General features: G+C 42.9%; 1 protein-coding gene across 1 annotated transcript in view; it reads left to right on the top strand.

Annotated features, from left to right (window-relative positions):
* The first annotated feature begins 4,985 nt into the window (after window positions 1–4,985).
* Window positions 4,986–25,116, top strand: part of MACO1 (macoilin 1) — a 65,535-nt gene continuing 45,404 nt past the window's right edge. Inside the window, exons 1-3 of the mRNA XM_047726304.1 lie at window positions 4,986–5,312; window positions 21,635–21,776; window positions 23,142–23,268. Of these exons, the coding sequence (XP_047582260.1) occupies window positions 5,233–5,312; window positions 21,635–21,776; window positions 23,142–23,268 (349 nt within the window). The 5' untranslated portion in view covers window positions 4,986–5,232. The remainder of the gene's footprint in view (window positions 5,313–21,634; window positions 21,777–23,141; window positions 23,269–25,116) is intronic.

The raw sequence follows: 25,116 nt of genomic DNA, 5'->3' as shown, positions 1-25,116 counted from the left end.
CATAGGGTGGTTGTGAAGATTTTTTTTAAAGGTTTGTTTATTTGAGAGAGAGTGCGTGCATGCGACGGGGGGAGGGGCAGACAGGGAGAATCTTCAAGTAGACTCCTCACAGGTGTGGAGCTTAATGTGGGGCTTGATCCCATGACCCACAAGATCATGATCTGAGCTGAAACCAAGAGCCGGACGCCTAACTGGCTGAGCCACCCAGGGAACCCCAGTCATGAAGAGTATATGAGGAAGAGCGTGTGTCAGATGTGTAGAAAATCTTCCATAAATGTTCGTAATTATTATAATTGCACAGGGTTGGCATATTTACTGTAGAAAACTCTGAAAATGCAGACATGCAAAAAGTTTACATAAAGCACCCGTGATTTCAACATCTCCAAAAACCAGTTCTACTTCTTTTTGTATATTTTTCAGATTTTTTTTTTTTCTATTCATGTGAATTTACGCCTTGTTTTCTCCCCTACAAAAATGGGATTATACAGCACATACTGTTGGGTAATTGCTTTTTCCATGAACAGTATATCATAAATCATTTCCAAGCCAGGACAATCTTTCTACTACACTCTATCAAAGTGGTTAAGAACCCAGGCTCTGATGCCAGAATTTCTGAGTTTGAATCTGGGCTCTGTCACTTATTGTGTGACCTTAGGCAAAGAACTGAATTGCTCTGTGCCAGTTTTCTCCTCTGTAATATGGCATCAGTAATCATCCCTACCTCGTGGTGGTGTTGTGAGGATGAGATCAAAGTGGATATGGCGCTTAGAGCAGTGACTGTATGTGGTTAAGTGCTGTGTCACCATTCTCCATGCCACAGGACTTCTGTGGTAAGAATATGTGACCCTGTTTGACTAGCCCCCTTTGTGGGATTATCTGGGTTATTTCTAAACTGTTCCTGTTCTAAACACTACAACGAATATCCTCCATTAACAGGGTTCTCTAGGGGACACAGATACATGTATGATAGGTGGCCATCCCAATGTCTGGACTTTTCTGTGACTCCTGAGGCATGGGAACCAAGTTCAAGGCAGCTGGGCCAGCCCTGCCTGGTGGGCTTGGGCTTGAGGGGGGGAATATAGTTTTCTTTTCTTTTTAAAGATTTTATTAAGGAGCAGGCTCCCTGCTGAGCAGAGAGCCCGTTGTGGGGCTCGATCCCAGGATGCTGGGATCACGACCTGAGCCGAAGGTAGAGGCTTTAACCCACTGAGCCACCCAGGTGCCCCGGAATGTCGTTTTCTTATTTGTGAAACAGGGTGTGATGATCACTCTCCAGGCTATTCTGAGCCATTCTGAGCTCAGGTGAAGCTCAAGTGCAAATCTCAATCCCTTGCTCATCAAATGTCTCAGGAGAAGAGGAGGGACAGCCCTGAATTCTTTTTTTTTTTTTTTTTTTAAGATTTTATTTATTTATTTGACAGAGAGAGAGATCACAAGTAGGCAGAGAGGCAGGCAGAGAGAGGGAAACAGGCTCCCCGCTGAGCAGAGAGCCCGATGCGGGACTCGATCCCAGGACCCTGAGATCATGACCTGAGCTGAAGGCAGCGGCTTAACCCACTGAGCCACCCAGGCACCCCAGCCCTGAATTATTGACTGGGTCTTGGTCTTTTGAGTGAGAACAAATGATTTCCCTTCCCTGTCTTACTCGTCTGTAAAATGGCCACTGATCTCCCCTGGTTCCTGACTGGTAGTGGAGGTATGGGGAGTTGGGGGTGCTCTGTGGCAGGCGGGAGGTCTGCCTCATCTCTGCCCAGGTCTGTGCCCTTAGGATCCCAAAGAGCTATTTGAGGGCTCAGAGGGGAAAGGCTGGCACTTGATTGGAGCCAAAGGGGGTGTGGGCTAGGGTGGGCCAGAAAAAGAGATGGTCTGGCTGGGGCAGAAGGAGTGAAAGAGAATGAAATGGAGAAGGGCAGTTGTCCTGTGGGCTCTTGGCAAGAGGACTGTTCTCATCATCCCACTCGAGCCAATCACCTAACACCAGATACAACCTATAGCATCACAGTTTGATCTCACTCAGCTGTTCCTTGAGCTAAACTGCTCTACCAAGCCAACTGCATAATTTTATTTTCTCTGAGCCTCAGTTTTCTCATCTGTAAAATGGAGCTAATATGACCTGCTTCTAAACATAGGGCTTGAAGGGTCTCCAGAGGGGATCTTGGCACAGCTGTATGCAGGTAACTCAACACCAGGGAGTTAAGACTGGAACCCAGAACTCCAGATTTTCTCTATTCTCTCTTTCTCCCATGTAGCCCTATGCTTGAGAGTAACTCCCAGTAACTCCATGCTTCTCCCATGGCATGGAATGTCTTTATCAGGATGGTAGGCTAGACAGTGCGCTTCAGCGCCTCTGTCATCTTTTCCAGGATTACTCACCTCTTCATTTCAGAGTGTGTCATGGCACTGTCCTAGATAACAGGGACATAAGGGGGAGTGGAAAAGACCATGGATATGGCCCTGTTATAACCTTACTGAGTTGGCTGTTTGTCTCTGGCCTGGGTAATCTGGAACTTTGAGGTTCTGGAGCTGATGGCTATTCAGATCTAGGGTCCCATGGAGTCTGGAGCCAGGATCTTACCATGAAAACTTCCTGATGCAGTCAAGCCACCAGCATATTGATTTTTAGGTCCTGTCTGTATCCTCCTCCATGAACAAATTCACCTTGGCAGCTGAAGCCTTTCCCTGCTGCTCCAAGCAGAGTGTTCCATTCAGACCCTTTCACAATGATGGGCAGCCTTGGTGGAAGTTTGAGCTCACAGAGTTTGTTATCCTTGGCCACGCAGGGCCACTTTATCAACATGCTGGAGAGAAGTGAGGGATGAAAAACAAGTATACTATTAATAGTAATAGTTTGCTGTTACCTACTGCATGCCCAAGTGGAAACAGAGGTTCTAAAATTCTGTAACGTGCCCAAGCTAGTAAGTGGCTAAGCTGGTCTGAAAAGGCAGGTACTCTTGTGATTTTTCAAAATTGCATCTCTTCGGAATATGGATCCAATCTCCCAAGAAGCTTTCGTCCTTGGTGGATGAACAAGCCTACCCAGGAAACTGACTTAGGAGCAGCACTGGGGAGATGCTCTGTGTGGGAGCAAAGGCAGGAAGAAGGGAAGATAAGGCTGCAATGGGTTTGAGGACAGTGAGTAGATAAGGCTTGCTGGCCTGGGTAGGCCTGGAAAAGGAGACTGGGTCTCCCTTGTGACAGCTCTGGATGCTATAACAAAGAGAATGGTTTTCAGGTTTGGAGGATCTTTAGAGATTTGTGAGCAGGGTAAAACAAAGAAGAACAGCAGATGAGAATGATGAATTTGATACAAATTACAAGTTCCTCCTTGGGGGTAATTATAGGGTAGGAAGAGGTCCACCCACCTCAGGACAAAACCAGATACCATCTACTTCCTGGAAGTTTTTAAAATGTGCTGGAAGACCACCTCACAGTCCCACTGCTGGTGTGTGGTTAAGTTGGTACAGCCACTTGATGGGAGATTCAGCAGCCATCAGAAATATTTAGGGAGAATGCATAGTAACATGGGCCAATGTTTACATTAAGGTACAGAATACAAAAAGACGGACCTTAAAGGCCCTCAGTGGCAACCCTGTTGGGACCCCTCGCACTTTTGAGAGCTTTTTCTGTATGTTCACTTAATAAACTTCTTTTGATCTACACACACACACACACACACACACACACAGAGAACAGAACACAAAGTTGAATATCTAGTATGATCACTACTCTGTTCAGTAATAATAGCAGCAATAGGAATAAGAATATCACCTATGGGGGCAAATAGGAAAAAAAGAAAAAATTTAGAATGCTGATAGTGGTCGTGATAAGGTGAAGAGATTCATGAGTGTTTCTTCTCCCTTCAGCTACTTTTTGACAGCTGCCCAGTTCTCTTTAATGACATTCTTTTTAAAAGAATCTTTGCTGTCTTTTCTAATGTGATTTTCTTCATACCTACGTTGCAAGGGAATAATGAGGAGTAAATGAGTAAGTATATGTAAAGCACTTAGCACGGTGCCTGGCACAAAATCGGAGCTCTAGGAAGGTTGGGTGAGGGGTCGCTGGCCGGTGTCCCAACATCTGAGAAGCCCGGCCCTCGCCGCGGAGCAGCCGCTCTTAGTCCCCGCGGCATGGGCCCCTCGCGCAGCACCACACGTCCCCGACGCTGACGCTCGCCGTGTCCAGCAGGCGCTATGCCAGCGGAGGCAGCCACGCAGCCCGCCCTGCGGACGTGGAGCGAGGGTCGCACCGCCCCACACACACCCCGCAGCCCAGCGCGACGTCGCGCGCACCCACGGCCCCGCCCCCTGTGACGCATACTCCAGGGGGCGGGACCGTAGCAGCCCCGCCCGCCCCTCCTCCGATTGGCCGCCGCCCTGTCACCACGTCGTGGGGAGCTGGCAGGGTGTGTGTGTGTCTATGTGTGTGTGGGGTTTGCTTTGTCATTCGTATCCCCGTCGCGCGCTGACGCGGCCGGCCTGGCCAAACACTCCAGGATCCGCAGGAAGGGCCCCCGGCGCTGACCCCGGAGGCTCCCGGAGGGGGAGGATGCTGCGAGCCCCTTATATAATGAAGCGACTGACTGGAGCACATGTCAGCGCAGAAACAGCACATGCAGCAAACCCAGGCCTCCCTATTTCATACGGTGCTAGTGATAGCGGGCACTGAATATAGCACGGTATTCTCTAGCATGGATTATCATACAATGAAACGCAATTCAACAGTCATGAAGTGTACCTTCGCAATAAAGCATAATATAGGATGTTATATTTATAGGGCCTATTTATAAGCCTCTATTTAAATCTTTTCTGATAGGCCCAGGCACGCACACAGACACTATAATGATTGGCGCATTCTTCTGTCCTTCAAAGAGGCAGGTTCTCGAGTCCGTTTTGCCTCAGCTGGCCCTTGGATTGGCCAGCAGCGGCGTAGCGGCGCCTTCCATTGGCCCCGGGGGCCGTCCGTCGGAGCCGAGGAGGCGGGCAGGCGGCTGGCTGGTGCTGGGGCGGGCGGGCCCCGGAATTGTCATTTCTTTGTTTCCGAAGGCGGAGGAGGCTCTGAGCCCCCCCTCCCCGTCCCACCCCCTCCCCCCGGGTGCTGGCTCCATGTCTGTGTGACCGGCCCCAGGGGTAGAGTCCAGGCCCGACGCGGGGCGGGCCGGCGGCGGCGGCGGCGGCGGCCGAGGTGAGAGACGGCAGCGGAGGCGGCGCGGGCACCCGGCCCCCCAGCGGGAGGATGAAGCGGCGGAACGCCGACTGCAGTAAGCTCCGCCGCCCCCTAAAGCGGAATCGGATCACCGAGGGCATCTACGGCAGGTGAGCGGCGGCGCCCCCGCCTCCGCCCGCGCGGGCCCCGCGGCCCCCGGTCGGCTCCGGAGGGGCCCGGCCCCGTTATGTAACCCCGACTAGGCCGCACTCCCGCGCCGGGGGCTCTCCGGAGGAGCGCAGCCCGGGGGGCTCCGGCCGGTCCGCAGGGGTGCGCTCCGGGGGCGCGGGGCGTGGCGAGGGCCGCCGGCTGGGCGGGGAGGGCGCGGCGGGCGCTGGCCGAGGAAGCAGCCGGGCCGCCGTTGGGCGCTCACTGGCCCCGCCGGGGCGGGGGGGGGGGGAGGGGCGACGAGCCCCCTCCCCTCCCGCAACCCTGGTCCGCGCCGCGGGGCCCCGAGGGCCGTTCCGGGGAACGCCGGGCCTCCGCTGGCCTCCCAGTTCTGCTCTGGCCTGAGAGTCGCCGGCCTGAGTCGGGAGGCGCGTGGACCATATGCACTAGGAGGAAAGGCTGACAAAGTTGGGAGCAGACAGTGGCCCCACGGTCCCCGGCGGACTGGGCAGGTGGCCACGTTGCCCCTTCTTTCGCCCTCTACTTCTCTTGCGGGATCTCAGGCTTGGCACCGCGGGCTAAAGCCGATACCCCCTAATCATGCCCTGTGGCCCCGCTCCAGACTCAGAAGGAGCGGATGATCATTTTCTCAGCAAACATTATTTTGACCATTCTAAGCAGATAGTTTTCATCGAACCTTTTAAAAGGGATTTTTTTCCAAACTCAAAATTTTCTTTTTCTTCCGGAAAAAAAAAAAAAAGACAGCATCCCTTTAAATAGAAACTGAATTCACTGCTCTGAGGGGGAGAAGGACAACAGGTCCATGGGGCAATTTAATGACAATCACAGCTTCCTAAGCAGAACTTGTGTACGACCTGTTATTTTCTGGTTCTTCTTAGAATGTTAATTCTGAATGGGACTTGCCTTGATAAATGATTTCGGTGGAGAAATAATTAATTTACAAAGGAGAATTCTCAGCATGTGCATTTTGGCTTAATTGAGCCTTCGTGGTATTTTACAGTTTAGCTCTTAGAGCTGTACGATTTAGAGAAATATGTGAGGTAGTTGATAACACTCAAGTTGTCACCAAGCTAATGACCAAATCTTAGCATAACTGTACACCTTGCACATGCTATTGTTTACATATATGGAAGATTGCTTTTCACAAAGCAGCCGAGTGATGTAAACATCAGGGGTTTCTTTATTTCAAGTTCAAAAGCATTAAGAAGTCAAAGTATATGGGCGCCTGGGTGGCTCAGTGGGTTAAGCCACTGCCTTCGGCTCAGGTCATGATCTCAGGGTCCTGGGATCGAGTCCCACATTGGGCTCTCTGCTCAGCAGGAAGCCTGCTTCCCTTCCTCTCTCTCTGCCTGCCTCTCTGCCTACTTGTGATCTCTCTCTGTCAAACAAATAAAAATAAAAATCTTTAAAAAAAAAAAAGTCAAAGTATAAAGTTCTTATGTATATTTATCCTTCTGTATAAGTATATTCTTATGTAATGAGCCATAGATCATAGGAATCATTCATTCATTCATTCATTCAACAAATGTATATGCTATGTGCCAGGCTCTGTTCTAGCTCTGAGGGTACAGCAGTCAGTAAAACAGGCCAAAGTCCATGCTGAATCAATCAAACCTGATCATTTAAACTAAAAGTGAAAAAGCAAAAACATTTTCCTACAGATTTAATGGGGGGGGGAATGTCTCTTCAAATTGAAGACACTATGGTCCTGTAGGAAGGATTTTTTTTCTGCCCATTGAAAACAATTTGAGGGCGCCTGGGTGGCTCAGTGGGTTAAGCCGCTGCCTTCGGCTCAGGTCATGATCTCAGGGTTCTGCGATCGAGTCCCACATCGGGCTCTCTGCTCAGCGAGAAGCCTGCTTCCCTCTCTCTCTCTCTCTCTGCCTTCCTCTCCGTCTACTTGTGATCTCTCTGTGTCAAATAAATAAATAAAAATCTTAAAAAAAAAAAGTTAAAAAAAAAAAAGAAAACAATTTGAACAACTTAATAGTGACACAAGAATAGAAAAAGCATATTAAACAGAATTGTAGACCAAGGACTTTGAATGGCTGCTAGTCACAGTAACATATGATGATATACTTTTATACAAAGAAGACTGGGGATCCCATATTGTTTACATGTGTTATATTTTGACATCTCTTTATATTTGGACAAATGATGCCCAATTTAATACCTGCTTGATAGTAACCACTCAATCAACATGAACAATGTGAATTCATTGTCTAGTGAAGATCTGTTATTTTAGTGATTTAGGAATTCAAATGTTCTTACTCTAAAGTAAATATGCTATACAAGTTATTCAGAGTTTTGTTGTAATATTTTATTTTATTTTTTAAAGATCTTATTTATTTCTTTGACAGAGAGAGACTCAGCGAGAGAGGAAACACAAGCAGGGGGAATGGGAGAGGGAGAAGCAGGCTTCCTGCTGGGGAGGGAGCCTGATTTGGGGCTCAATCCCAGGACCCTGGGATCATGACCTGAGCCGAAGGCAGACGCTTAAGAACTGAGCCACCCAGGCGCCCCTTGCTGTAAAATATTAAAATCCAACAGCTCTCAAATCTGTTTGCCCTTCTCTGTTTGGCATTCTTTAAGTTAGATGTTAATCAAAGACCTACATATATTTCTAGCTGTCTTTCCTTTTGGAGCATCATATATCAAATGAATGTTTTAATTCACATACCTGTTTCTTAGTTTATAATATGGAGTATTGGACTAAAGAACAAGATCATAGTTTTGTTTTTTTCAAATTCTGTTTTGAAAAAATGTTTGGAAACTTTCCCTTTATTTCTAAAGCAAACAGAATGAGTGGGCTAGTTATAAATTATGGTGTTTGAGGATTTGTGAATATTGAATTTCTGTGATCATTGAATTTAACTCTGTATTAAATCGTTCTTCATACCATCTACTGCCCATTTTGTTTTTCAACATCTGGCCAATTTTGGTCTCATTAAACAGAGAGCTTGGCTTTTTTTCTGAGACCCTGTTGACAGTTTTGATAACCACTATCTACTGTTTCACAGCATAACGTTTCATGAATGTTATTTTCATGTTCTCAGTCTGCACAACTTTTTGAGTCTGGGCATAGCAAGGAGGCAGCTGTGGTGAAGAGAGCACTGGACCTCGGGCATCAGGAGACCTGGGTTTGGACTCAGAATCCCAGCTCTGCCACTTTAAGCCCCATTCTCTCATCTGTCAGATGAGTCTTGAGGTCTAAAGGAGCTGGTGTTCAGTTTGCGAAACTCTATAAATTCTAGAGGGCTATACAAATATTATTTACCAAGTTGTTGTTATCACAGTTTAACATGTTTGGTTTATTCTTTAAGGAGGCAAGAGAGACTATGAGATTTGCTACAGCTATAAACAGAAGTTGAGTAGTCAAAACAAAGGGTCAGTTGCTGCTTGGTCTTGCTGGAAAAAATCCTGTTGCTGAGACGTTTTAAATCTTGGGCTCCAATCCAGCAACTGTGACTGAGGTGATTGTCAAATGATATGGTTATTGTCAGTATAATGACTGTGATAGAATCGTTTTGGGGGCAAGGTAGAAGGAAAATGGATTTTAGACATATCAGCATTATCTACGTTTATATGTGTGCCCATTGTTTGAAAACTGAAAGGTACAGATATCTTATTCCAGTCAAATTAATAATCAAGAATAAGAAAAGAGAAACAGGAATGGTGATGATTGTCTTTTATTAAGGACTAAAATTCAAAACACATTTAAAAATCATTCGTGCCAGCACAGATCTAGAGTGGGAATTCAGTATTCTATAAATGCTGTGTGTGAGTTAATAAATAAATGAATATAAATTAATTCCTCTTACTTGGTTAAGAACCTCCATTGTTCAGGGAATTGTGAAGGATACAGGATAGGATATGATTTCTTGTCTTCAAGGAGTTTACAGTCTAGTCGATCATCATAATTCCCTCTTAAATTTATACAGTGCTTTTGAGGTTCCAGAAAACTTTGCATTCTGTTCAAGGAAAAGTATGTTTGTCGAATTACATTTTAGCTGGCTGTTTTAGTTATTCGCCTGATGCATTAACAACTTTATTTTGCCCTGTGCTATTTTACGATGAAGTAGACGGTCGCCACTAAGTGAGGGAATGTTTTCTAACTCAAATGAGATAGATGTGAAAGTACTTTGGAAATGATAAGGAACAGTTATTTAATTTCTTTTTAAGATTTTATTTATTTATTTGACCGACAGAGATCACAAGTAGGCAGAGAGGCAGGCAGAGAGAGAGGAGGAAGCAGGCTCCCTGCTGAGCAGAGAGCCCGATTTGGGGCTTGATCCCAGGACCCTAGGATCATGTCCTGAGCTGAAGGCAGAGGCTTTAACCCACTGAGCAACCCAGGCGCCCCGATAAGGAACAGTTATTAATAAGAGAAAGTAAAATAAATAACTGCACTTAACTGTGACATTTCTGAGGTCCTCGGGTTTTATGGCAGTAATTCTCTGTCCATGTCTCTGCCTTCACACATGAACCAGACACTCCCAACAGTAACATCTAATTACAAGCAGTGATTCTCCAGGTGAGGTGGGGTTGGAGTGCTCTGTAGTTTTTTAAAAGCCTTAGGGGGATCCTCTGTGGTTTACCCATCTGTCACTTTGGAACACTGGAACAAGTGTTCCCCCACTTCCTTCCCCCTGAGAATTACTGACTTTATAATGGGAAGATGAGGAGATGAGGTGTGGTAAGTAGAAGACAGGGGCAGAGATGTTTATGTTGAAAGCCTCTGCAGTTAAAATTGTTTCTTGCCCAAGTAGGCACAGTAAGCATTTTAAGTAAGGCACATGTGTTAAGCTTCAGGAAACTATTTTATATCTTTGTTTTAGGTGGTTGAAGGAAGCGCCCCTTCACTCATGAATTTACAAATACTTCCTGTCGCCGTGTGTGTGTGTGTGTGTGTGTGTGTGGGGGGGGGGGTGTTCTGCCTGCCACCTGTGGCTTAGGGGGTGTGGGGCTGGCCCTGACTCTTAGCTTCTGACAACTTCACGCCTTCCCGCTAGAGCTGAGGACTCAGGACATCCCTGCTAGATGGAATACCTTGTCCCATCTTTGTTTTAGGAGAGCGTTTCCTGGCCTTTGACTTCTGAAGTGATCAAAGTTTGCATCCCTCTCAGCTTCCTCATTTCCTTATTCAGACCCTAGTCTAGCTAATCTCACCTCCAGAGATTTCACTTGCCGGCTTTTCCTGCCTCTTTAATTAATGATGTTTCCTAAGCCTCATTTTAGCCTCCTCTGGGCTATGCTTCTGAAAGCCACTAGAGGCTGGCATGACCCTTGGCAGCCTTGATTGTACTCGTGTTCTTGCCACCGAAACCCCAGACGCCAGTGTTGCAACCTCACAGCCTAAAAGCACTTTGGTAATCTTGGGAGGCTTTGACTTCAGCCACACTGGACCCGACAGGAAAGTGATAGATTCTGTATTGTTTTAGTGGGGTGTTGGGGAAGGGCGTAAGTTTTGACTAACCTTCCCAGGGAGCTGTTTACCTAATCCTTGTATTTGCAGTTTCCGTGGAGTGCATTTAAAGAAATCTGCCACCCTGGAGTTTTGTACTTAGTTTTTGCCAGTAGTGTATTACCTTAAAAGAAAGGTACTTTCCTCCAGCTTTCATCTGAGTCTTCTCATCTGAGTACTTTTGGCAGTTTAGTTTCATTAGATGTTTTGAAAATCCCTTTCAATTTCTGCTACCAGTTGAGGCAGGGGAAGGAGGGAACATGCTCTAGTTCACATTATTTGCTTTAAAGCTTCCTGTTTTATTAGTGACATTCTCGTTTTTCTTTGATTCCTCATGGCCTTTCTTGAATGTCACTAGATCTGGAGATTGATTTTAATGGTAGACTTAGTAACTTACTATTTTCACTTTCTTCTTAGTTATTTGCCAAACATTCTGGAGCCAGTTCCTGTTCTTTAGGCACTTATGTTTCCAGGGTCTTTTTCTTTGGCCGTTTCTCCCAGATCTTCCCGCCGATATTAACCCTTTGGGGGTTTGTGTGTGTAAATAAATGTGTTTTGTTTTGTCATGTTCTAGGCTACCATCCAGGTGATACTTAAGGGGATGTAATAAAATATAACATATACCTTGTGGAGTCTGGAGGGTCAGATAGAAATTTTCAATATGGTTAAGACCTCAAAGTGAAATACTGTAATTAGGTTACTTTCCTTTATTCCTTCCTTCCTCCCTTCCTTTCCTTCCTTTCATGGGGCTCAAACTCATAACCCTGAGATCAAGAGTCACATGCTGTACCAACTGAGCCCACCAGATGCTCCTGGGTTACTTTTTTTTTTTTTTTTTTTTTTTAAGATTTTATTTATTTGTTTGACAGAGAGAGAGATCACAAGTAGGCAGAGAGGCCACAAGTAGGCAGAGAGGCAGGGGAAGCAGGCTCCCTGCTGAGCAGAGATCCTGATGTGGGGCTCCATCCCAGGACCCTGAGATCATGACCTGAGCTGAAGGCAGAGGCTTTAACCCACTGAGCCACCCAGGCGCCCGTCCTGGGTTACTTTTCTTGATGAAATTTAGTGTGCTCTTCAAAAAGATACTGATTACTTTTATTCTCTAGGCTTACTAGATTTGGATGTAATTATTTTCCTTGGATCATTTTTAAGAAATAGGCCCAGAAGAATAAAGTTTTTTGCTCAACAAGCTATGTAAGTATAATGGTACAGACCAACAGTAGAAACACATATCCTTTGCTAGATTTTTTTTTTCCCCATCATGAATTTCTTGAAATACCCAAGGACTGACCATTTCCTCAAGGTCTCTCACCTTTAGGCGCATGGATCTTGGTAAATGGAAACTTTAAAAAACATAATCAACTGTTTGAATGTATTCTTTGAGGCTTTATATCTTCACTTCGACATTTTACTTAACTGATACCAAATTGGCCTTGGCTCATCAACTTTCCACAATGCCTACCATCCCCAGACTTTGAAGCCCCTTCATAGCACCAGCCTTTATTCCTTTGTTTTCCTCTGCTGGTTTTAAGGACAGTGTACTCACATTGAGTGATGGGATTGTGACATCAGAAATAATTTTCCCTCATCCATCTCTTCTGTTGCGTTTTCTTTTTTAGAGGCTTTGCATTTAGTGGATTGAGATAGTGCAGCTAGTCCACTTGAGGGATATCTGTGGACCTCACTAATGCATTTATACTGTTTGAGATCTCTTTCCTTACCTAGCACAGGGGAGGTGGCTAGAAACAGTCTAGCTCTGTTTTTAAATTACATTATTACTTCGTGCATCTTTAAAGCACTTCTAAAAACCAAATAATTGCTCAGTACTAAAGTCAGTATTTTGCCTATCTTGTAGTGAGGGCACTTGAGTTATAGAGAGAGTGAGTGCCATGTTCATAGTCAAACAAAAAGTCCTATCTCAGAGGAGAGAAATACTAAGGTTAGAGTCTTCTTTCTCAGATGTAATAAGCGTTATTTTCTTGTCTTGCTCTAGGCTTGACAAGCTATACCTCATGGTTTATGGTAATTATGACTTCTAAAAAAATGAATTATCTTCTTATTTTTGAATTACATGTTTCTCTATTACAATGATGATTCTCTATTACAGTGATCATGTTTCTCTATTACAGTGATCGTCTAGTACAATGATCATTACAGTTTCGCTAGAAAGCACTCTCGAGTTGTCCCATCTTTTGTGCAGTAGTTATTACTTTAAGGAATATTTGACTTTAGGGGACATCTGGGTGGCTCAAGTTGGTTAAGCTTCTGCCTTTAGCTCAGGTCATGATCCCAGGGGCCTGTGTCAAGTCTGCTTCTCCTTCTACCTTTCCCTATACTCTGCTCCTCTGTCTCTTTCTCTCTCTCAAGTAAATAAACTCTTAAAAAAAAAAAAAAGAATATTTGTTTAGAATTTTTTTTTTCTGAACTTGATTTCAAAGAATGTCCCTGACACTAGTTGTGTGACCCTGAACAAGTCACTTACTTGCTTTAGCCCTCAGTTTTCTCATCTGTAAAATGAGGATGGTAAATAATACCACCTACTTTAGAGGACTGCTAGAAGGATAATTGAGATAAGTCACGTAAAAAACTTAGCATCATGCCCCACACAGATAATTGCTCATAATGTTATTTGCTGTTACTACTAATGTTGTTTTTTCTTCGTTGTCTTATTTTGTTCCAGTAAGGGTATTAGCTTGTTTCATATGTGAGGAAACCATGATTGCCCCACGTTTAGTTGCTTGATAGAGGCCCATATCTGTCTAACCTCAAAGTCTGTCCCGTTTCTGTTGTACAGTATTGTGTCACTTAATTGTTTCTGACTGGTGTAAGAATTTATGTGTAAGAATTCATATGATACTCTCAGACTCTGCTACATGGAGAGCAAGAATCATTATCTTCATTTTGCAGGCAGAGCAACAGGTACCAGGAACCTTTTTTCTTTCTCAAAAAGAGAAACTCTATTAAATAAATTAAAAAAAAACCACACACACAGTATGGCTGTGACAACAGTGCAAAATGTGATAGAACCAGGATTTATTGATTAATCGAGCTCTATCTGTTTATCTCTTGCTTTAAGGGACATTAGTGAGGGGCGCCCGGGTGGCTCAGTCATTTGAACATCTGACTCTTGGTTTCGGCTCAGGTCATGATCTCCCAGTAATGGGATCGAGCCCTGTGTCAGTCTCCACGCTCAGTGGGGAGTCTGCTTGAGAGTCTCTCTCTCCCTCCCCCTCTGCCCTTCCCCTTCTTAAAATAAATAAATCTTAAAAAAAAATAAAGGACGTTAGTGAAATAATTACTGAAATTTGAATAAGGTGTCTAGATCAGATAATAGTAACATATCAATGTTAATTTCCTGACTTCGATTAAAAAAAAGCCAATAAAACATATATAGGGGGATAATGATAATAAGAACATGGTAAAATGTTTTATCATTTGTGTATTCTGAAACCTATAAAGGAACCCTTTGTACTATTCCTGCAACTTTAAGTCCAAGTTATTTCAAAATGAAGAATTAAAAAAAATAAAAGTAACACATACTTGTTATGAACGAATTAACACAATAGTATATTAGCGCATAATGCAACACAGACCTTAGTACTCCTGCTCTGGGGTAATGACTGTTATATAATTTTTAAGTATTTTTTTTTCTATATAAGCAAATGTGTATTTCTTAACAAAAATAGGGTTCCATTTCACATACAAGTTTCTTGGCTTTTCTCCTCACTTAATCTCTTTTCCTTTTTTTCCCATGGAAATATATTCATTTATGTTTGTTAGCAGCAGCACAGCATTCCACGTAGAATTCATTTCTCTGTGGTCTCCAGACTCCCGTTCCTGTGCTCTTTCAACAGTGCCCCGCAGCCTCTCAGTTCCTGGTTCCTCAGGTTTCTTTCCTATGAAAGGGTAATAACTACCCTGCCTATTTCACAGTTGTAAGACTAAAATGAGATAATTAATATGAAAGCATTTGGGAAAATTACACATGTGATGTAAGCGTAAGGTGTGATTAGGTAGATGATTACTACTGCTGAAGGTAAGAGGTGTAAGCCTGTGGGTTGTTCCCTCTCTCCTCACGTGCTTCCAGCACTAGCCTCTGAACCTCACATAGTCCATACTGTCAAAAGTGGTATGGTTTTTATTTTTTTTTAAATATTTTTAAAATATTTTAAAGATTTTTATTTATTTATTTGACAGAGACAGAGATCACAAGTAGGCAGAGAGGCAGGCAGAGAGAGAGAGAGGGGGAAGCAGGCTCCCGAATGAGCAGAGGAGTCCGATGCGGGGCTCGATCCCAGGACCCTGAGATCATGACCTGAGGTGAAGGCAGAGGCTTAACCTACTGAGCCACCCAGGCGCCCCTGGTTTTTTGTTTTGTTTTGTTTTGTTTTGTTTTAAAGATTTTATTTATTTATTTGACAGAGAGAAATCACAAGTAGGCAGAGAGGCAGGCAGAGAGAGAGGAGGAAGCAGGCTCCCTGCTGAGCAGAAAGCCCAATGTGGGGCTCGAACCCAGGACCTGGGATCATGACCCGAGCCGAAGGCAGCGGCTTAACCCACTGAGCCACCCAGGCGCCCTGTTTTGTTTTTTTAGATGGAAGTGTTTTTGAAGCAGAATTTCTAAAACTCTTAAGTTCTCTGATTGTGTTAAGTTACAGTACCTGGTTTGTGTGCAGCCTGTCTAGTCCTTTGCAAAAACACTAAAGCAGATAATTCTTTTTTATAATATTTATTTATTTATGTTTTATTTTTATTTATTTTTAAAAGATTTTATTTATTTATTTGACAGAGAGAGATCACGAGGCAGAGAGGCATGCAGAGAGGGAGGGGGAAGCAGGTTCCCTGCAGAGCAGAGAGCCGTATTCAGGGCTCGATCCCAGGACCCTGAGATCATGACTCGAGCCGAAGGCAGAGGCTTAACCCATTGAGCCACCCTGGCGTCCCTATTTATTTATATTAGAGAGAGAGCATGCGCGTGGGAGAGGGGGTGGTTGGGAAGGTTAGAGGGAGAGAGAATCCCAAACAGTCTTCACACTGAGACCAACAAGAAGCTCGATCTCACAACCGCCGGCTCACAACCCTTGCGGAAATCACGGGTCAGTGGCTCCACCGACTGCGCCACCCAGGCACCCCACCACACAATTCTTAAAAGCTTTTTAAAGAGATTTCTATTCTAGGTTTTCTTTATTCTTTCTAAATTGGGCATTTTTTACACTAGATTTGTCATTGCAGTGGCGGTGTGTGCGTGTGTGCGTGTGTAATTGACTCTCGAAAGGTTCTCTTGGCAGTCTGCAAGAGGCTAGAGCAGAAAAGAGAAATAAGGTGTAGCTTGGGTCTTCTCAGGCATCCTCCTGTCTGGATTGCACACCGGGAGGCAGGTGCAGCAGGATGAGGCCATTTTACCCCGCTGCCGTGCACAGCTTTCTCTAGTCCTCCATCTCTCAAGTTAGTTTTGTCTCGACCTCTTTCCACTCTTGGTTTATATGGGTTATATCTATCAACATTTGCTGTATTCAAAATTAAGGTGGACACATTTTAAATAATTACAAGCTGATGTAAAAATAATAAATTCATGAGAAGAGTGGTGTGGCTTTACATTTTTGCACATTTCTTTAATGTTAGGCTTACTAGAAGACACTTCGAGAACCCTCACTGTAGGCCGAGCCAGTGGCAGGCAGGCCAAATGGAGTGATAGTTTGGTGCGCAGAGCAGGGCTGATTAGATTCATTTCTTCCTACGGAAGACCCGAACAGACTGGGAGCAGGTTCATGGTAATCTTTGGAGCAGAACCTGTGTTTGTTTCCTTTGTCATTGTTGCATTGTTCAGATACCCTTCCCAGTCATCTGTGCATGATCTCTCTACCTTCATTTCAAGTGTGTACTTTGGGAAAGGCCTTGCTATCGATCCTAAGCACTCTTGTGCATTGCAGGTCATTCATTCAACAAATATTTGTTGAGTTTTTGTAGTATGCAGGGTGTTCTGCTGGGCACTGAGGATAAAGTAGGGAACAAAGTAGGTAGCTCTTTTGTTCTTGTGGACTGTACATTTAAACAGTTAATTAAGTAAAATGCTATTTATTTATAACTGTGATTAAAAGTTCTTACGGTACAGGATGTTATGAGCATATAATGGGATAACAGTCTTTACTAATCAGTCTTTACTCAGAGAGGCTTTTTAAAATGAAGTCATGTTTGGGTGTTCTGTGCTAAAGGATGAGTGCAGTAATAGAAGTGCTTCGTTTGGTTAAATTGTACTTAGGTGGGGATCTTGTCATCTTGTCTGTGACTCAGAAAGAAAAGTAAGAAAATGGAAGAATCATCCCTGAACAGTGATCTCAGTTGAGGGAAGGAGCGCTGAGGGTTTGGAGATAAGTACTGATTATCTTCTTTCTGAGACATTGTGGAATTCAGTGGAAGTTCCATGACAATGAGAAGCTTATACCACGAGCCAGTACTTCTCAAGTTTTAAAGTACACACAATAGGTCTAGGGGTCTGGTGAAAATGGAGGCTTAGATGAAATAGGTCGATGGGTCCTGAAATAGCTGTTGCTGTTCTGAAAAGCTCACAGTGACACTGATGATACTGGTCCATGGACCACACTTGGAGTAGCAGGACGATGATTACACATAATCAGATTTCAGTAGGAATATCGGCTGGACAAGAGGCTGGATGAATATTCTAGAAGTGGGGTGGAGTCGGGAGAGGTATTTGATAACAGAGAAGATAGCAGTTTGGTGTGAGAAGTATCATGCTACATACTGAAAGCCAGAAGCACTTCACAGTTGCTCTTACAGAGAAGACAGGAAAGCTGGGGATGGAGATAGATGGCCACCAGCACAGCCAGTGAAATCTTCTACAGAGTCATTTCTGTGGTGAGGACCAAGTGAACTAAATGGCCATTAGTCTGCCTAGGGAAAAGGTCAGGTACTGAGGATTGATGGCCACACCATGGTAATTATGTGGGCTCCAGAAAATGATCTAAATGACAGCAGCTAGTGGTACTAGAGAGAAGGTACACTTTACTCGGAGAAAGAAAAATGTTCAGTACCTCTTCTCATTAATCGTAGATGATTAATCCATAGCTGAAGAATATTGCCAAATAGATTCAGGTTAAAAGTGGTTGTAAATGGCAAGGGTAGGAATAGAATGAGGGAGGGAAAGAATCTTATAGTTAATAGCCACTTTGAAGGAATCACCACCATTAAGACTAATCATTGCATGTGTCTCTTAATTTCATGGGCATCCAAAACAGAACCTTGTAAGACCATCAAGAGACCTTATTGGTCTGCCCTTGTTTCATTATATTATTATGGAAAATATCTTTTCATTGTAGTTATGCTTTAAGTTTTTGTTCAAGATATTTTATAGTTATTCATAAATGCATTTGGGTCAAAGAAAGTAACATCAAGTTATGAACCATGTTGTGAATGGTATGTCTAAAAATACTTTATATTTAATCACATTCTCTTCATGGTTTAAAAGAAGTATTTTAAAATGCTATAATGGCTTAAAACCTAACTTTCTCTTTCCGCTAGAATGTCATCTTTTTGGATTTGGTTAAATCTTATGACCTTCAGAACATGGAAGGAAAGGAATTAGGTTTCTACACTGTTAAGCAGTCATTTTAGATTACTTGTCTTTTAACTTTTTTTGCATGTACCTATAGAAGGATAATAAGCATAATTTACTGATGCAGGGGACTAAGTGAATACAGAATTAGGCAACTGTCTTTTTTTTTTTTTTTTTTTTAGATTTTATTTATTTGACAGACAGAGATCATAAGTAGGCAGAGAGGCAGGCAGAGAGAGAGAGAAGGAAGCAGGCTCCCTGCTAAGCAGGGAGCCCAATGCAGGGCTTGATCCCAGGACCCCGGGATCATGACCTGAGCCAAAGGCAGAGGCTTTAACCCACTGACCCACCCAGGAGCCCCCAGGCAACTGTCTTAAACTTTCTAAAACCTTGAAGGCAGAAATGAAATCAGTAGAATTCAGTACTAGTCCTAAAGTAAAATCAACTTTTTTTAAACGTGAGTAAAGGATTATTTGTTTTATATATATTTAAAAGTGTGGTGAAACACGTAATGTAAAATTCAGCGTCTTAACCACTTTTAAGTGTACAGCTCAGTAATAATATGTATATTCACATGAATGTGCAGCTAAGCTCTAGAACTCTTTTGGAAAATTGTAAAATCTAATTTATTCATTAGATTGCCTCTTGATTTTTAGAGGCAGGCCCACCTAAAAGGGGAGTCTGAGGAAAGTTGAGGCTATGGCATATGGCTGTGAAAGGTCAAGTTTCCTTAGATATCTGTGCTTCTAAACTGACTCAGTAAGATCTGGGTGTCAAGGAACATGAAAGTATGAAAGCAGTTTTTTTTTGTTTTTTTTTTTTTTTTTAAAGAAATGAAATACAGAAAAAGGAATTCTCTTGAAGTCACATACTTGAAAAAGAATAGTCATTGTTACAAAGATGATCATTTCTGTATTGCCTTCAGTTTAAATGACTGGGTTACTAAAAAGTATTCAATAGGCTGGCATTCTTTGGATAATGCTCTCTAAACAGTGCAACAGAATGTTGCCTGCTAGCCTGGGATCCTTCCGTGCCTTGGGAGCGCTGGGAACAGTTGGTAGGACTCTCCTTTGTCCACCTGGGGAGTGGGGATGACCACACAAGATGATGTCCTCAGCGTGTCTCAGTTACCTCCTCAGGGGCAGCCCCGTGGGTAAAAGTGTTCAGTTGGAGAGGTAAAAACATTTCCACGTGTGCCATTTCTTAAATGCCTCAGAAACAGGGATTAGAGGCTATTATCACTTCTTTAAAACGTAGAAACAGTTCTAGAGACAAGGACAAACCTCTCAGCTTGGAAATCTAGTTTGAAATTAGATTTGTGTTCCTGAATGCCTATGTGACTCAGTTCTTCCTTCTAGTAAGATACACCTTGCTCTCCACTGGATCAGTGATGGATTCTTTTTTTTTTTTTTTTTTTTTTTCCAGTGATGGATTTTTTTTTTTTTTTAAGATTTTATTTATTTATTTGACAGAGATCACAAGCAGGCAGAGAGGCAGGTAGAGAGAGAGGAGGAAGCAGGCTCCCTGCTGAGCAGAGAGCCCAATGCGGGGCTCGATCCCAGGACTCTGAGATCATGACCTGAGCCGAAGGCAGCGGCTTAACCCACTGAGCCACCCAGGCACCCCTCAGTGATGGATTCTTAATGGGGGAGAATGAGGGCTCCGTCTTCGTCTGACTAATGAGTCTAGTGAGGTGGGACTTGGAATGCAAACCTGTTTTCTTCTGGTTTGCCTTGGGTGCCTTGACTGTATAGCAAACCTCTTAATCGAAACTTATTGTCAAGCCCTAAGAAGTTCTATCAAGAGTTAATATTAGAGGGGCGCCTGGGTGGCTCAGTGGGTTGCGCCTCTGCCTTTGGCTTAGGTCGTGGTCTCAGAGTCATGGGATCCGGCCCGAATCGAATCGGGCTCTGTGCTCAGCGGGGAGCCTGCTTCCCCCTCTCTCTGCCTGCCTCTCTGTCTACTTGTGATCTTTCTCTCTGTCGAATAAGTGAATGGAATCTTTAAAAAAAAAAAAAAAGTTAGTATTAGAAACTGCCGCTAATTGCAAATAATGTCTCATTATGCTACGTATCATTGAGGGTCATACCGGTCTGTTCTTGACATCTTTTTACCCTGTGGCTTTAGAGGGCAAAGAAAGAATCCTCAGTGCTGGGTCTTGCTTTTGTTGTCTGCCGCCCACCAAGTTTGTCAATTTTTTTTTGTAGCTTATTTTAATATACTTAATCATGATTTATTAAAGCCTTGATTTTGTTGTCGGTGGTATATATTCAAACAGCTAATATAATCACATCAGTATTGGAATGTTTGTATTACAAAGCAGCATACAAGGCTCTGGCCCAAATCAAAGTGAATTTTAGGTATTTCCAATCTATATCTAAGAAAACCTTTTTTTATTTTTTAATGCCTAAACTTAATCTGCTCCAGAATTGACTGGGTTAAGGACATAGAATTAGGGGCTTATTAGTAAGGGGCTTATTAATCTGAAGGCTTCTATTTATCTATTGTATAATTCATGAACTAGAAATATGGACTTTGAGATTTTAATCCATGTCCTTACCTTGTTTTGAGCTACCTGCTTGGCGTATCAAAGTCTGCTTCTACTTAACGTAAATCCAGAGGGAGCTGGAAGCACACATTTACATCTTAGCTAGAGCAAGAATGGGGTACTTAGGATTGTTTCCTTTAATGTACACAACCCATGGTAGTAATTGGCAACTGCTCCCTAAGTTAGTTTCTATTTGCGGAAGTCATTTGGTTTTTGTTTGGTTAATGCAGGTGAATACTACATGGAAAGGCAAGAGGAGAAAAGAGGAAAAAAAAAAACAGAATCCTTCAAGCATGTAGGGATGTGCATCAAGAATTTCAAAGACTCTTCACACAGATGTAGTGGGGAGGGAAACAGCAAATTCGAAGCTTTTCAACCATGACATTTTCTTCTAATGAAGAAGAGCTGGAAAGCTGTAATTTTGAGAGTGTTGCAGTATTTTAAATCAGACACTTAGTACATTTTAAAATAGTGGTGAAATGTAAAATTTCTTTCCATCTTAAATAGAATTAAGCATTTGTGGTCATCATCTTACTTTGATAGTTGTGGGTCTCAGAGTGAAAGCCAGAGCTTCTAAAATTTAGGTGGCTTACGGAAACATCTCTACCTGTTTTCATGGTATATGAAGATATTTTTGGTCTCTTAACGAAAACAGTGCGTTTTCTTTTTCTAGTCCTTCTCCAGTGACCTTGAATTAATTCTTTATTTTTATGCTTTGCAGTACATTTTTATACCTGAAATTCCTGGTAGTGTGGGCGCTTGTCCTCCTGGCAGATTTTGTCCTGGAGTTCAGATTTGAATACCTGTGGCCGTTTTGGCTTTTCATCAGGAGTGTCTATGATTCCTTCAGATACCAGGGACTGGTATGTTTATTAATACATTTTTCAAGTATAAGTGGTTTAATTTTCTAAGAAAATCTTCAGTAGCTGATGATTAAAAATAAAAAACAAACTGCGATCAAATCATTATACACCCCCTCCCCATCTCTACCATTCCAGTGAAGAGAAGGGGAGGGCCAAAGACCTTGTGAGGGAAACAGAGTAGTGAAGGAAGCAATAATTACCCAGTCCTACTCTGAAGTATTTCTGGAGCCTTATCACTGTGTCAGTGATTGGGTTAGAGTTAGAGCAGTGGTTCTCAAACTTTGTGGTCTCAGAGCCCCATTAAAGTCTTAAAAACTACTGAGGATCTTTTATTTATCTGGGTTTGATCTCTCCATATTAACTGTATTAGAAATCAAAACTGAAAACAAATTTAAATGTTTGTTAATTCACTTAAAAATAATAAGCCTATTGCATGTTAATGAAAATTACATTTTTATGAAAAATAACTGTTTTTCAAAACAAAAAAATTAGAAGATTTGACCACATTTTTGCAAATGTCTTTAATGTCTGGCTTAATGGAAGGCAGCTGCATTTTCATATCTGCCTCTGAACTCGGTGGATTGCAAAATCACATATCATGTAGCTTCTCAAAAAAGCCACCTTAGTCCTGAGTGAATGAACATGAAAAAGGCATATAACATCTTAATATTGTTATGAAAATGGTGTTGACCTGGAAGACTCACTGAAAGGATCTCAGAGACTCCCCTGCTGCCCCTGGGAATCCCCAGACTATGTTTTGAAAACTACTGGGTTAGAGCAAGAGCACAGGCCTTGGCTTGTTCCCCTGGTTGACCTGCAGTTCTCTTATGTTCCATGGCTACACCTTAAACCTGGAACTCTTCTACTCAGAAATCCAGATCCTCAAAAAGATAGCTTCGGGCTCATGGCTTCTTGGGGAATACCCAGTGGTGTGTCCAGAGAAAGGCTGCATTATTAAAATCCTTAACATCAGCCTAATTCTTACTATCATGATTCACTTGTGCTCCAACAGCCTGTTCTTTAAGAATGAGGCTCTTTAGGAATGTTTTAGGAGGAGAGAGGAGGCTTTTCTGTGTTAAAGTTCTAGTTGTTCTAGGTAACCCACCTGGGGAGTCCAAATGAACTCACTGCGACCCAACGTCAGCCTGTCCTGGTCCAGTTCTTCATGACTAAGGACATAAATAGGATTACTTTTTAATATTGAATTAACCTCTATTTTTTACATGGCGGCTTTTAAATGTTTAAACTTGCTCTATAGTTCTTGCATGGCAGTTTCAGAGATTTTGTCCAACATGCTTTTAATAATCTGTTTGAAATAACAAGTTCTAAGATGTGTTTTTAATTTTGTTTTGTTTTTTCCTTTAGGCCTTCTCAGTATTTTTTGTTTGTGTAGCATTCACGTCAAATATAATATGTCTGCTGTTCATCCCCATACAATGGCTTTTTTTTGCTGCTAGCACATATGTATGGGTTCAGTACGTATGGCACACAGGTAAGTCTTAATGGCTTCTCAGACGGATAGAAATCTTAGATTCAAACTTTTTTAATGTAGTGATTTCATTGAATACATTATTTAGAGTTGAGTTTAATGTGGACTTTTTAAAAAAAGATTTATTTATTTATTTATTTTTGTATGTGTGTGCACGAGAGAGAGAGAGAGAGAAAGCACACGTGCGCAGTTGACCGGGGAAGGGACTGAGGGAGAAGCAGGCTCCCTGCTGAGCAGGAGCCCAATGCAGGACTTGATCCCAGGACCCTGGGATCATGACCTGAGCTGAAGGCAGATGCTTAACTGACTGAGCCACCCAGGTGACTATGTGGACATTTTTTAAGTGGCCTTTTCCTAATAGATGATGCCTCTAAAATATATTTTATATTTTTTCATTACTGAATGAAAAGTTTAAGCCTTTATGATTTGACATCTCGATTATAGACATTTCGATAACCAATTCTCATTATGAAAATACTCTTTTTTTTTTTTTTTTTAAGTTGAAGTGATTTCTATTTAGGTAGACTCCGAGACAGCCATGTTCCACATAGAAAAAAATGTTCCTGGAGTTTCAGCTTTGAAAGGAATGTTTGAGGTCATTTAGTTGAACCCTTATTTGGTATAAGAATCCCCACAGCATCCCTGACACATAGTGGTTTAGTCTCTGATTGAAAGGCTACAGTGACAGGGAACTCAGTTTTCGGGGCCAGTGTAATAGAAAGTTCTTCCTCATACTGAGCCAGAATTTTCCTCTTTAACACTTTTGACCCAGTACCTCTTGACTGTTTTGGGGGGGCTTGTTTATCTCGTAGAGGATGTAAGGAGGCTTTCCCCCACAAGGATAGGGAAGTATACAGAACTTTTCCTTCAGATTCAAGGGGTCTCCAGATCATCCCCTCAAGCTCCAACACTGCATCCCTACATTAGAGCCACACCAAAGGAGTGTGGAAACCATGGTTAACATTTCTGTTATTTAAAATTTCTGAAATTTAAAGCACTGTCCTATCCTCTCAGGCCCTCTTGTCTGTCGGCACAACATCTCTGGTTTCATCCGCTTTGACTTGTATGTTATTTGAAAGACTTTCAGCATCCTGATCTCTCTAGTTCTTAATGGTTCTCTTCACCAAATGCACTGTTTCTGGTATGTTCTGACTGGAGTAGAGCCACACAGTCCTCTCCATTCTTCCTAAAGCTGCACTTCTACTGTCTCAAACCAAGATGAGATGAGATGTTTTCATAGCTCCAGTCCACTGTGAAAGCCTGAGTGGGACGCATGGGGACATACGGACTGGCTCTCAGAGTGTTATGCTTCTTTGCAAAGCTGCATGAAACTTGATGCTTAGGCCCGGATGCAGCCTGTAGGATTGACCACTGAGGGAGTACCAGCTCATAAAAGCTCTCTGGAGCAGCATTCCTTCTCTTCTCAAAGGTGCTGAGAGGCTGATGTTGGCCCATGTAGAAGGCACAGGTCAGCTCTGTTATTTGAAGTACCCACTGTGAGCATGGGTTTCTCCCTCTTAGCATGCTCTCATATCTGACTTGATTTATAAGCTAACACAACAGTTTCTAAGTCTGCTTTCCTCTAATTAAAGTGATTTTTTTCATACTTTAGTTTTTCCTTCTATTTTCTTGTCCTGGGTCTTCGTTTCAAGTGAGTTGCCATCTACACTTGTCATTCTATTTAGGTCTCAGTTTCTTCTTCTTCTTCTTCTTCTTTTTAAGATTTATTTATTTATTGGGAGGGGGGGCAAGAGGGAGAGAAAGAATCTCTAGGAGACTCAACCTTGAGATTATGACCTGAGCCCAAATCGAGAGTCACCACCTAACCTTCTAAGCCACTCAGTCACCCCA

The sequence above is a fragment of the Lutra lutra genome, chromosome 4 (assembly GCF_902655055.1).
Source record: "Lutra lutra chromosome 4, mLutLut1.2, whole genome shotgun sequence".
Lineage (NCBI taxonomy): Eukaryota > Metazoa > Chordata > Mammalia > Carnivora > Mustelidae > Lutra > Lutra lutra.
This window is presented reverse-complemented; position numbering and strand designations above follow the sequence as displayed.